At 50.0% G+C, this 14,007-nt stretch overlaps 1 protein-coding gene across 2 annotated transcripts in view; it reads left to right on the forward strand.

Annotated features, from left to right (window-relative positions):
* Nucleotides 1-14,007, forward strand: part of SUFU (SUFU negative regulator of hedgehog signaling) — a 157,132-nt gene that overhangs the window by 72,734 nt on the left and 70,391 nt on the right. For both annotated transcript variants that reach the window (XM_075348600.1, XM_075348601.1), the window contains exons 5-6: nucleotides 183-268; nucleotides 1,001-1,073. In XM_075348600.1, the coding sequence (XP_075204715.1) occupies nucleotides 183-268; nucleotides 1,001-1,073 (159 nt within the window). The remainder of the gene's footprint in view (nucleotides 1-182; nucleotides 269-1,000; nucleotides 1,074-14,007) is intronic.

Consider the following 14,007-nt stretch of genomic DNA (forward strand, 5'->3'; position numbering starts at 1 on the left):
GGGGAAGAGAGGAAGCAACAACATATTAGTTTGTAGTAGTTACCTATGGCACTTTTTAATTTGCACCAGGTTTAATCAATTTTCCCTATTGATGGTATATGATACGTCCTATCTGATGCAGTGGAAATATCCGTAATGTGATGTATGTGATCTGTAATACCGAGCATTGGTTTCTCTGGTAGATAGTTGGTGTTTGTACTGAAGAGCTACATGCGGCTCAGCAGTGGAATGGACAAGGAATTCTAGAACTTCTCCGCACCGTGCCCGTGTGAGTAGTTTTTTTTTATTTTCTTCATATTTCTATGCTAATATGTATTTTTGTATAAGGCTAGGACCTGCACCTCTGATGACTAAAGGGGGCTTTACACGCTGCGACATCGCTAATGCGAACTCGTTGGGGTCAAGGATTCTGTGATGCACATCCGGCCGCATTAGCGATGCCGTTGCGTATGACACCTATGAGCGATTTTTGCTTCGTCGCAAAAACGTGCAAAATCGCTCATCGGTGACATGGGGGTCCATTCTCAAATATAGTTACTGCAGCAGTAACGAATTTGTTCCTCGCTCCTGCGGCAGCACACATCGCTCCGTGTGACACCGCAGGAACGAGGAAGCTCTCCTTACCTGCCTCCCGGCCGCTATGCGAAAGGAAGGAGGTGGGCGTGAAGTTACGTCCCGCTCATCTCCGCCCCTCCGCTTTTATTGGGCGGCGGTTCAGTGAGGCAGCTGTGACGTCGCTGTGACACTGAACGAACCGCCCCCTTAGAAAGGAGGCGGTTCGCCGGTCAAAGCGACGTCGCCGGGCAGGTAAGTAGTGTGACGGGTCTGGGCGATGTTGTGCGGCACGGGCAGCGATTTGCCAGTGTCGCGCAACAGATGGGGGCGGGTACCCACACTAGCGATATCTGTACCGATATCGCAGCGTGTAAAGCCCGCTTAACTCTAATTAGCTCTTTATTTTGCTTTTAGGATGTTAATATTGTAATATTTCTCTCTTCAGAGCCGGAGGTCCGTGGTTAATCACAGATATGAGAAGAGGGGAGACCATTTTTGAGATTGATCCTCATTTGCAAGTATGTCTACCAGATGAGACCAAGGAAAGAGACTTTAGAAGTATCAAAAGATTAAGAAATACTGGGCCCAAGTGGTCTAATACCTGTAGCAACCAGTCACATAAAGAGGTGACTGGTTTTACATTGATGCCTATTCTTAGGATAGAAATAAAGAACAAAGACTCCGGCACTCAAATATGGTGAAAAAAAATATATTTTTGATATTTCTTTATTCAAAAAATTTTTTTTGTTTATTCTATTAAACGTTTCGGCTAATGCTTTCTTCAAAAACTAAATATTGAGAAAATATGCTACAAATATTTTCTCAATATGGAGATAGGAGAACTGGAGTCAAAAAGTGCCAATAAAGTGAATATATTTTATTAAATACAATAAAAAGATGTGCAAACAGCAAAAAAGAGGTTAAAAACACATAGGGGTGTGAAAATGCATAATCAGGATCAAAATGGTGGACAATAATCACAGATGGCCAGTTGGAGTAATATAGAACAAGCAAAAGGGCAATGTTAGAACAGGCATAAACCAAAAGATATACAGATAAAGTGCATGTGCAATGATACATGTAGTAGCCTGCTCAAGCGCACCCAGATCAATTAATAAGACATAATACCATCCAATGAATGTTTGCAAAACATTCAAAGACAAAGTGGCCAGTGCATTATAAAGTGACTAATGCATGATCCCAAAAACACAAGAAGGAGGCTCCCCCATACCCCACCAACGTACGTTTCGCCTAGTGAGCACCGTGCTCAAATTCGGCTTCCTCAGGGAGGGAGAAGGCAGCGCTATGCTCGTTGCAGTCCAGGGGATTTTTATTATAGGGCGTGCACACACTTCCGCGCACGTCACATCCTGAAGTGACGCGCGCGCACGTCGGCAGCGTCCCGATGGGGGCGGGCCGGCCGTCAGGCGGCAACACGCACGCGCGGGAGCAGGGACGCGTCATCCCACTCCCGCGAGAGCGCGGCAACCAAAGTGACGGCAGGCACGCCCACACCAGGAAGGAACAGACGGGCCGCGCGTGCAGAGGAAAATGACTAGGTAAACACAGAGAGATACGCAGCCCAGGTGGTAACCACAACAATGTGAACAGTAGAAAAACATATAATATAAATAGAATCCGGTGTCTTCATATACTTGATGATCATTAGGGACGGCGTATCCGAGATGGTAGGAAGGTCCAGGAATAGGAAAGTGCTTAATCCAAAAGAGGAGTACTGGAAGAATATATGTAAAGAACATATGGATTAATGTACACATAAAAGTGTGCACGCCAAATGATGCAGCAAAACTAAGCATAGCATATGGAAAAGAGAGAAAGGGAAAGCACAAAAGAATAAAACATGATAAAAAATAGAAATATATAAAAAACACACAAACCCTAAAAAATCAAATTAAAAATCAAACCTGGTGATAAAGGGAATTCAAGCACGTTACAGGAACGGAGCAAAACTCAGTGTTTCGTTGAGTCCCCTTGGGACCAGCGTGTCCAGACGGTGGATCCAACGAGCCTCACATTGGGCAAGTATTTTTTTGAGGTTACCACCTCTGGACCCGCTGCTCACCATGTCAATGCCCCGCACCTCCAATAATGCAGAATTACAATTATGGTAGATCTTAAAGTGCCGGGGTAACGTTTTGAGCAGTGTCATGTCCATGGCAGATTTTGCTGCCTCAATGTCACGGACATGCTCCCTGACCCTAATGCGGAGCTCACGGGAAGTGAGCCCCACATAGATCAGGGAGCATGGGCACACAGCAAAATATACTACATGTGTGGAACCACATGTTATATATTTCCTGATTTGGAATGTTTGTGCCCTGTCAGACGAGAAGAATGTCGTACATCGGACTACATTTCTGCAGGCCATGCAGTGGCCACACTTGTAGCAGCCCGTGATTGGACCTCTGGAGCCGAATGGGTTACGGGCGGGAGGGACATAATGGCTAGCCACTAGGATGTCCCGTAAATTTTTAGCCCGGCGCGCTGCAACCAATGGGGCACGTGGTAGAAAATCTGAAAGCACAGGATCCGATAGAAGCACCGGCCAGTGCTTATTGAGGATGCCTCTCATGGTGCTCCACTCGTGGTTGAAGGTACCAATGAAGCGTAGTTCGGGCTCTGGGGGACCCTGCCTGGGCTTATATGAGAGCAACTGAGGTCTAGGGGTATTCCTAGCACGAAGGTAACCCTTTTTGATGGACCGATTGCTGTAGCCTCGGTCCCGGAAGCGGCGCTGGAGATCGGCAGACTGATGTTCAAAGGTGGTGTCAGACGAGCAAATCCGCCTCATCCTGAGGAACTGGCCAGTCGGTACGGCCCGGATGGTGGAGGGGGTGTGTGCAGAGGAAGCATGCAGCAGTGCGTTGACAGATGTTTCTTTCCTATGGACGTCGGTCTGGATGGTTCGTTCAGAACCGACTGAAATTTTAATGTTCAGAAAGTCAACGCAACTGCTGCTATACTTATGCGTTAATTTGATGTTGAAGATGTTATTATTGAGTTCCCCCATAAATATCTCAAGCTGCTCCACAGTGCCCTGCCAAAAAATTAAAATATCGTCGATATACCTTAGCCAGCACTGCACATGGGCGCCAGCCCCCGCACCATCGTCGCCAAAAACCAACCTCTCCCAGAAACCTAGGAAGAGGTTGGCGTACGAAGGCGCGCAGGCCGCGCCCATCGCAGTGCCGCGCCCCTGAAGGTAATACCGATCGTTGAAAATAAAGAAATTATGCGTGAGGGCAAAGTGGAGCAATTCAAGAATAAAGTCCCCCATCCTGCCGCACCGACTGTCCATCCCCAGGAAGAAGCGGACTGCTGCCAGACCATCCGTGTGTCGGATGCATGTGTACAGACTCTCCACATCGACAGTAACCAATAGTACATCATGTTCCACAAAGATGCCGTCAATCCTGTTGAGGACGTCCGTCGTGTCCTTGACATACGAGGGGAGTGTCTCAACCAAAGGTTTAAGATGAAAATCAATTAGTTTACAAATGGGTTCACATAACCCCTCGATGCCGGACACGATAGGACGCCCCGGAGGATTGACGGGATCTTTGTGGATTTTTGGCAAGAAATACAAGGTTGGAATTTTAGGTGTCTTGTTGGAGAGTCCGTCATACATCCTCTGGTCTATAATGCCTTTCTCCAGCGCCGCCTCCAGAATGTGGGTCAGTTCTTTAGAGTATACAGCTAAAGGGCTACAAGTAAGCCTCGTGTAGGTCTCCCTATCCCTCAGTTGCCTCATTGCCTCTTTTTCGTATTTGTCTACTGCCCAGATCACGACGTTGCCCCCCTTGTCCGCCGCTTTGATGATGATATCTTTATAGGAACGAAGTTCCTCTAATGCAGCCCGTTGTCTGTGTGTGAGGTTGTCCCTAGTCCTTCTCGTTGGAATCTTTTTGAAGTCACTAGTAACCAACCTCACAAATATATCCAGCGCTGGGCAGAGGGACAAGGGGGGGAATTTGGTGGATCTAGGCAGTAAAGAGTCAGGAAACACACCTGTATTTGTGAATATCTGTTCACGTAAGAGGTCCTCCAAAGCCCGAAGCGCCTCTCTTTCCACAGGGTCCATGGAACCGTCCACCTCCGCACCTTTCTTATGATGGAAACGTTTAAGAAGTACCTTTCTGGCGAAGAGATTAACGTCTTTTACCGCTGTGAAAAGATGGAAACCGTTAGTCGGTGAAAAAGACAATCCCTTTGAAAGGACCTCAATCTGGGCATCTGTGAGCACATGATCAGAAAGATTAACAATTTGGAGGTGGTTATGGTTATCAACGTACTTATAGGGTTTTTTCCATGTGGAGTGTTGTTTACGACGGTCTTTAACCCGGGCGCCGACACTCTCATCCACATCAAGTGTACCCCCAGATGCCTCAGACGAAGATCCTTCACCAGAAACCATGGAACGTGCGGAAGGAGACCGGTCCCTGTATGGGGCCCTGGGCCGTGAGCCCCGGCGTCCTCTGGAAAAGCCGGAGTGCCATTTATAGGCACTATGTGAAGCATAGTCTGCAGTGTCTCTATTGAACTTCCGAAGTTTGTAGTCCTTCGTCTCCTTTTCAATTTTGGAAAGCTCCCCCTCAATTTCCTCATTAATTTTGGACAACTGCTCAGACGTACATTTATCCTTAAGGGATTTTTCTAATTTCTCCAAGTCAGATTCCATAGTTGTCAAGGACCGGCTATTATGGTCTTTAAGTAGTGTCAAAAAACCTTTCGAACAGGTCTGGGCCAGATCCTCCCACCTATCCCTGAAGTCGTCATCTTCAATGGGAAAGGACGGGAAGATCTGGACCCTCAGACCCCGAGGGACCATATCTTTTTCAATATATCTAATCAGGAGTGCCCTGTTCCATGACAACCGCAATCTCTTTTTGAGGAGGTCCCTGTATCTGGAGACAAGAATCTCTTGGGGGCACATATCATCACCAGGTAGATTAGTGTCGCTGGATTTGCACAAAAGGTCGTCAAATCTATTATTCCACGCACGATCACGTGCTCTGAAGTCCATGATTGCCTTAAGGGAGGCTGTGGAAAACACAGAAAGCAAACAGGTTAAATATAGGGACCCCCATACAGCAGTATGAAAAGTCATGCTGGGCATTGTCTAGCCCAATTTGGTCAGTATGACCATTGCACAGACTCAAGTAACCAATATGGAGATAGGAGAACTGGAGTCAAAAAGTGCCAATAAAGTGAATATATTTTATTAAATACAATAAAAAGATGTGCAAACAGCAAAAAAGAGGTTAAAAACACATAGGGGTGTGAAAATGCATAATCAGGATCAAAATGGTGGACAATAATCACAGATGGCCAGTTGGAGTAATATAGAACAAGCAAAAGGGCAATGTTAGAACAGGCATAAACCAAAAGATATACAGATAAAGTGCATGTGCAATGATACATGTAGTAGCCTGCTCAAGCGCACCCAGATCAATTAATAAGACATAATACCATCCAATGAATGTTTGCAAAACATTCAAAGACAAAGTGGCCAGTGCATTATAAAGTGACTAATGCATGATCCCAAAAACACAAGAAGGAGGCTCCCCCATACCCCACCAACGTACGTTTCGCCTAGTGAGCACCGTGCTCAAATTCGGCTTCCTCAGGGAGGGAGAAGGCAGCGCTATGCTCGTTGCAGTCCAGGGGATTTTTATTATAGGGCGTGCACACACTTCCGCGCACGTCACATCCTGAAGTGACGCGCGCGCACGTCGGCAGCGTCCCGATGGGGGCGGGCCGGCCGTCAGGCGGCAACACGCACGCGCGGAAGCAGGGAAATATATTTTTGATATTTCTTTATTCAAAAAATTTTTTTTGTTTATTCTATTAAACATTTCGGCTAATGCTTTCTTCAAAAACTAAATATTGAGAAAATATGCTACAAATATTTTCTCAATATTTAGTTTTTGAAGAAGGCATTAGCCGAAACGTTGAATAGAATAAACAAAAATTTTTTTTTGAATAAAGAAATATCAAAAATATATTTCTTTGTCGCTCCATTGGGAGACCCAGACAATTGGGTGTATAGCTATTGCCTCTGGAGGCCACACAAAGTATTACACTTAAAAGTGTAAGGCCCCTCCCCTTCTGGCTATACACCCCCAGTGGGATCACTGGCTCACCAGTTTTGTGCTTTGTGCGAAGGAGGCAACACATCCACGCATAGCTCCACTTTTTAGTCAGCAGCAGCTGCTGACTATGTCGGATGGAAGAAAAGAGGACACATATAGTGTCCCCAGCATGCTCCCTTCTCACCCCACTGTATGTCGGAGGTGTTTGTAAGGTTGAGGTACCCATTGCGGGTACGGCGGCAGGAGCCCACATGCTGATTCCTTCTCCATCCCTTTTTACAGGGCTCTGGGTGAAGTGGGATTTACCGGTCTCCAGGCACTGAGACCGTGCTCCATCTACAGCCCCTGGAGAAGATGCTGGATGGAGCGGAGTACATCAGGGACATGGCCCTGCTTCCTCAAGGTACTCTGTGTCCCCGTGCATTTGGCGCTCACACCGCAGCATGCTGGGTGTTGTAGTGCGCCGGGGGACATCAGCGCTGCGGCGCCTGTGCCATGGCCTCATTCAGCTTTGCTGAAGCAGGCTCACTTATGGGAATTGGTCGCGCCGGCCGCTGGGACTGCGGCGCGGCTGGCACTTGTAGTGCGCCGGGGACTTCAGCGCGGCCTGCGCTTTTACGGCGGCCGCGCTGATAACTAGAGTCCCCGGCTTTTGCGGCCTGCTTCCGTTCGTTCCCGCCCCCAGACCTGCCAGTCAGGAGAGGGGCGGGACGCTGGCCACTTCCAGGAATCGGTCGCGCCGGCCGCTGGCAGCGGCGCGGCTGGCACTTGTGGTGCGCCGGGGACTTCAGCGCGGCCCGCGCTTTTACGGCGGCCGCGCTGATAACTAGAGTCCCCGGCTTTTGCGGCCTGCTTCCGTTCGTTCCCGCCCCCAGACCTGCCAGTCAGGAGAGGGGCGGGACGCTGGCCACTTCTATGAATCGGTCGCGCCGGCCGCTGGAACTGCGGCGCGGCTGGCACTTGTGGTGCGCCGGGGACTTCAGCGCGGCCCGCGCTTTTACGGCGGCCGCGCTGTTAACTCGAGTCCCCGGCTTCTGGGCCTAGTCTCCCTTCGTTACCGCCCACAGCCCTGACAGTCAGGGTAGGGGCGTGACGCTGCATAGAGCAGAGCTGAGAGCTGGAGTATGTTTTGCATACTCCACCCCTCTCACTGTGTGCACTGTGAATCCGGATTCCCGCACTTTCTCAGGCACGCCCACGGCTTCCTTCTCTACAAGGACGCCGGCAGCCATTAGTGTCAGTTTCTGTACGATACAGAGACAAGTGTGGAAGACCCTGGCATTCTGATAGTCACACAATCGCTGTAACAGGCGTTAAGCAGCACCTGTGGTGCTAACCCCACTAGTGCAGAAGTGCACTTATAGATATGCTTGTACTATATACATTGCACTGTTTGGTCGCACGTTGTATATACCCTCCTGGATTATGCGGAGGAGTTATCAGCATATTCTCTGTGTAAAACAAAGGTGCAGAACCACATGTTTTTCTATACAGCTGGTACAGCATGTACGGCTATACGGCCGGCAGGTACATAGACTCCCACTGTATGCACTAATGGCCAGGGGATGAGGACGGTGTCTGCAGTATTTACTGACAGTTTTTCTGAGACTATGGCTATGATACTAGAAGCCTAGCAGTCCGGACATGTCTCTCACAATATGGGCACTGTTGAATCATTGATCCATGGCCCCCCTCAGTGTGAATAACTAACAGCTCCGGGAATGTCACACGCATCCCAGAGTCACGGCTCTGCACGGACGTCAGTCCCAGACAGCCTAAGTGGGCTCGCTATGAGCGGCCTCGGTTTCATCAGGGTCCTAACAGAAGGACTCGCTGTGTAATGAGGCGGAAGTAGCGGCTCAGGATTCTGATCCTGAGACCGCTCTCAATCTGGATACACCTGATTGTGACGCCATAGTAAATAATCTTATAGCGTCCATCTATAGAATGTGGGTTATTTCTCACAGCTCCTCCAGTGGAGGAGTCAGCTTCACGTATTTTTCTGGACCACTCTGCCTTCAGAGAGGCAGTCCAGGAACACCACGCTTATCCAGATATGCGCTTCTCCAAACGGCTTAGGATACACGTTATCCCTGTCCCCTGACTTGGTCAAGGACTGGACCCAATGTCCCGAGCGGCATCCTCCAATCTCCAGGCTTGTAGCTAGATCCATAGTTGCAGTGGGAGATGGAACTGCAAACTCAAAGATGCCACTGACAGACAGATGGATCTCTGGTCGAAAGCCATCTATGAGGCTGTCGGCGCACCGTTGGCTCCGGCATTCTCTCCCTTGGGGCACTCCAAGCTATTTCAGCTTGTCTTACACAGATTGACACGGTTACACGTACATCTGTGCCGCAGGTGGCATCCTTAACCTCTCAAATGTCTGCATTTGTTTCTTACGCGATTCAGGTTGTCCTGGACTCTGCGAACCGTGCGGCGGTAGCCTCCGCTACTCCGTGTTTTTAAGCAGAGCCTGGTCTGCTCGTTAAGTGAATGGAAGGCAGATTCTGCTTCCAAAAAAGGTTGCCTAACCAGTTGCCTTTTTCTGCTGACCGACTGTTTGGTGAGCGTTGGATGTAACCATCAAACAGTCCAGGGGTAAGGATTCATCCTTTCCTCAGCCCGGACACAACAAACCCCAACAGAGCAAGAGGCAGTCGGGGTTTTCGGCCTTTTCGAGGCTCGGGCAGGTCCCATTTTTCCTCGTCCAATGTGGACTCAAAAGGATCAGAGGAGCTAAGATTCTTAGCGGGCTCAGTCTCGCCCAAAAAAGCGACAGTCTGAAAACCCGCTTCCAAGGCGGCTTCCTCATGACTTGCGGCCTCGGTCGGTAGCAGGCTCTCCCGCCTCGGCGATATTTAGCTGCCATAGGTCAATGACCATTGAGTGTGAGACATTCTGTCTCACGGGTACAGGATAGAGCTCACTTCTCGTCCTCCAACTCGATTCTCCAGAATTTCTCCACCTCCCGGCCGGGCCGCTGCTCTTCTGCAAACAGGGTGCACTCTATAGGCAGAAAGAGTGATGACCCCCGTTCCTCTTCAGGAACAAGGTCACGGTTTTTACCCCAAATTCTTTGCGGTACCTATAACAACGGGCCGTTCCGTCCCGTTCTGGATCTAAAAATGCTCAGCAAGCTCGTGGACACCAGGCGGTTCCGGATGGAATCCCTCCGCCATGTCATCGCCTCACGGTCCCAAGGATATTTCCTAGCATCATTAGGCATCAAGGATGCTTATCCACACGTGCCGATTGATCCAGAGCACTAGCGTTTCTACGCTTCGTTATAGGAGACGAACACCCTCTGTTCGTAGCTCTACCTTCCGGCTAGCGACAGTCAACTGGTCTTCGCCAAGGTCAGGGCAGCAGTAGTCACAGTCCTGCACTCTCAGGGTCACTCTGTGGTCCCGTATTTAGACGATCTACTTGTCAAGGCACTCTCTTAGGAAACATGCCAACACTGCCCGAACGTTGCGCTGGAGACTCTCTAGAGTTTTGGGTGGATCATCAACTTTTTAAAGTCAGATCCGACCCCGACCCTATCGATAACATATCTAGGCATAGAGTTTCTTACTCTCTCAGCGATAGTGAAGCTGCCGCTAGACAAACAGCATTCACTACGGGTTGCAAGCTCTTCTTTAAGAACCAGTCGCACACATTGAGACGCCTCATGCACTTCCTACGTAAGATGGTAGCAATGGAGGCAGTTCCTTTCGCGCAGTTTTACTGCGTCCACTACAATGGGACATTCTCCGCCAATGGGACGAGGAGTCGACGTCCCTCAACAGAGTCGTCGTTCTTTCTCAGGCGGCCAAGGAATCTCTACGGTGGTGGCTTCTTCTCACCTCTTGGTCAAAAAGAAGGTCCTTCCTATCCCCGTCCTGGGCGATAGTTACGACAGACGCGAGTCTATCAGGGTGGGGAGCAGTTTTTCTCCACTACAGCGCTCAGGGTACGTGGACTCAGCAAGAGTCCACTCTTCAGATCAATGTTCTTGAACACAGAGCAGTGTATCTTGCCCTACAATCCTTCCAACAGCGGCTGGAAAGCAAGCATATCCGACTTCAGTCGGACAGCTCCACAGCGGTGGCATACATCAACCACCAAGGAAGAACGCGCAACCGGCAAGCCTTCCAGGAAGTCCGGCAGGTTCTGATGTGGGTGGAAGACACGGCATCCACCATATCCACAATTCACATCCCAAGTGTGGAAACTAGGAAGCTGACTTCCTAAGTCGCTGAGGTGTGGCCGAAAGAGTATGGTCTCCTCACCCGGACGGGTTTCAGGAGATCTGGCGCCGCTGACAGAGGCCGGACGTCGATCTAATGGCGTCACGGCACAACAACAATGTGCCAGCTTCATGGCACGGTTTCACAATCATCGAGCTCTGGCGGCAAACGCCTTAGTTCAGCATTGGTCGCAGTTCCAGCTACCTTAGGTGCCACCTCTGGCATTGTTGCCCAGAGTACTGCGCTAGATCAAGACCGACTGCGGCCGCGCCATCCTCGTCGCTACAAATTGGCCGAGGATGTTGTGGTACTCGGTTCTGTGGTGCCTCACGGTAGGCTAACCGGGGGCACTACCAGACCAATCAGACTGGCTGTCTCAAGGGCCATTCTTCCATTTGAATTCTACGGCCCTCAACCGGATGGTGTAGCATTGAGTCCTGGAACCTAGTGTCGTCAGGATTACCTCAGGACGTGGTTGCCACCATGAGACAGGCTAGCATACCAACGTCCGCCAAGATTGACCACAGGACGTGGAAGATGTTCTTATCTCGGTGCTCGGCGCAGGGTGTTTCTCCCTGGCCGGTTGCATCGTCTATGTTTCCTTCCTTCCTACAATCTAGGTAGGAAAATGGGTTGTCGCTCAGTTCCCTTTAGGGACAAGTCTCAGCGCTATCTGTATTTTTTCAGAAACGACGACTTCCTCAGGTACGCACGTTCCTACGGGGAGTTTGTCTTCTCAGCACTCCGTACAAGCGGCCGTTAGAGCCCTGAGATCTGAACAAGGTTCTAATTGCTCTCCAGATGCCGCCTTTCGAGCCTTTGAAGGATGTCTCCCTTCCCGTTTTTCACGGGAAGTGGCCTTCTAGTAACGGTCTCGTCTCTTAGGAGAGTTTCCGAGCTAGCAACGCTCTCATACAAACTCCCTTCCTGGTCCTTCACCAGGACAGGGTAGTTCTGCGTCCGGTTCCGGAATTTCTCCCTAAGGTGGTATCCCATTTTCATATCAATCAGGATATCACCTCACCTTCTTTGTGTCCTCGTCCAGTCCATCAATTTCAGAAAGATTTGCATCTGTTGGTTCTGGTGAGAGCACTCAGGTTCTACTTCCCGCATGGCGCTCCTGCGCCACCCGGATGCACTCTTTGTCCTTGTCGCTGGTCGGCGTAAACAGTCGCAAGCTTCCAGATCCACCCTTGCTCGGGGGCTCGAGGAACCAATTCTTGAAACCTACAGTTCTACTGGGCTTCTGGTTCTCTCAAGGCCGAAGGCCCATTCTACCAGAGCCGTGGGTGCATCCTGGGCATTACGGCACCAGGCTACGGCTCAGCAGGTGTGTCAGGCACCCACCTGGTCGAGTCTACTTACTTTTACCAAGCATTATCAGATGCATACCTACGCTTCGGCAGACGCCAGCCTAGGTAGATAAATCATTCAGGCGGCGGTTGGCCACCTGTAGGAGAGGGCCGTTTGACGGCCCTATCATGAGGTATTCTTTTACCCACCCAGGGATTGCTTTTGGACATCCCAATTGTCTGGGTCTCCCAATGGAGCGACAAAGAAGGGAATTTTGTTTACTTACCGTAAATTCCTTTTCTTCTAGCTCCAATTGGGAGACCCAGCACCCGCCCTGTTTTCTCGGGGTTTTTCTGTTTTTTCGGGTACACATGTTGTTCATGTGGTATGGTTCAGTTCTCCGATGTTTCCTCGGATTGAATTGGTCTTTAAACCAGTTATTGGCTTTCCTCCTTCTTGCTTTGGCACTAAAACTGGTGAGCCAGTGATCCCACTGGGGGTGTATAGCCAGAAGGGGAGGGGCCTTACACTTTTAAGTGTAATACTTTGTGTGGCCTCCAGAGGCAATAGCTATACACCCAATTGTCTGGGTCTCCCAATTGGAGCTAGAAGAAAAGGAATTTACGGTAAGTAAACAAAATTCCCTTCTTTCTTTGTCGCTCCATTGGGAGACCCAGACAATTGGGTGTATAGCTTCTGCCTCTGGAGGCCACACAAAGTATTACACTTTTAAAAAAGTGTAACCCCTCCCCTCTGCCTATACACCCTCCTGTGGACCACGGGCTCCTCAGTTTTATGCTTTGTGTGGAAGGAGGCACACATCCACTCATGCATTCTCATACATAGTTATGACGGATGGAAGAAAAGAGGACCCCGATGGGGTCCCCGGCATGTTCCCTTCTCACCCCACTATGTCGGCGGTGTTGTTAAGGTTGAGGTACCCATTGCGGGTACGGAGGCTGGAGCCACATGCCGTCTCCTTCACCATCCCTTATGTGGCTCTGGGAGAAGTGGGATCCTAAGCGGTCATCCACGTGCTGGGACCGTGCTCCATCCGCAGCCCGTGGTGGAACCTGCCGGACCGGAGCTTCTTCACCCCCAGGCACCGGGCCCTGCAACTTGGAGGTACTATGTGTCCCCATGTGGGGACTGTACAGGGAGGGAGGTCGCACCTTCTCCCCGGAAGCCGCGGTAGTTTCGTCCGTTGTTTTTGTTTCTGCGGACTTCCGCGCTGACCGTGCCTGCATAGCGGGCACGGCCTTAAATTTAGTCCCCGGCTTCGCCGCGGCCTAGTCGCGCAAAATCCCGCCCCCGGGCCTGCCTGTCAGGGGTAAGGGCGGGATTACAGACATGACGTCGGCTTTGAGGGCTGGAGCATCTTTACATGTCTCCCCCCACCCTCATTGACCACTTTGGGGACTCAAGATTCCCGCTCTTTGCTGGCGCCGCCCTCGGCTCCACACCCCCCCTGAGAGCTCCGGTGGCCATTTTTAGCATTCTGCCGGTGGATTCTACTCAGCGGCAAAGCTCTGCAGCTCCGGGGGATCCATGACAGGGAATCTTGAGGTCACACTCCACTCGTTAGCGGTTGGTAAGCTACACCGGTCACCCGGTGCTGGTCCCCCTAAGGTGGGATATATATATATATATAATTATTTATTAAATAATAATTAATAATAATTAATATATATATATATATATATGATATATATATCTGTTCGGAAAGGCTGTATACCCTTTTCCCATATACCCTCAGTGGTCACTCTAAGAGACAACAGCATGTCGTCCACAAGGAGCAAAGCTACTAAGGCACA

Source organism: Anomaloglossus baeobatrachus, chromosome 5 (assembly GCF_048569485.1).
Source record: "Anomaloglossus baeobatrachus isolate aAnoBae1 chromosome 5, aAnoBae1.hap1, whole genome shotgun sequence".
NCBI classification, from domain to species: domain Eukaryota; kingdom Metazoa; phylum Chordata; class Amphibia; order Anura; family Aromobatidae; genus Anomaloglossus; species Anomaloglossus baeobatrachus.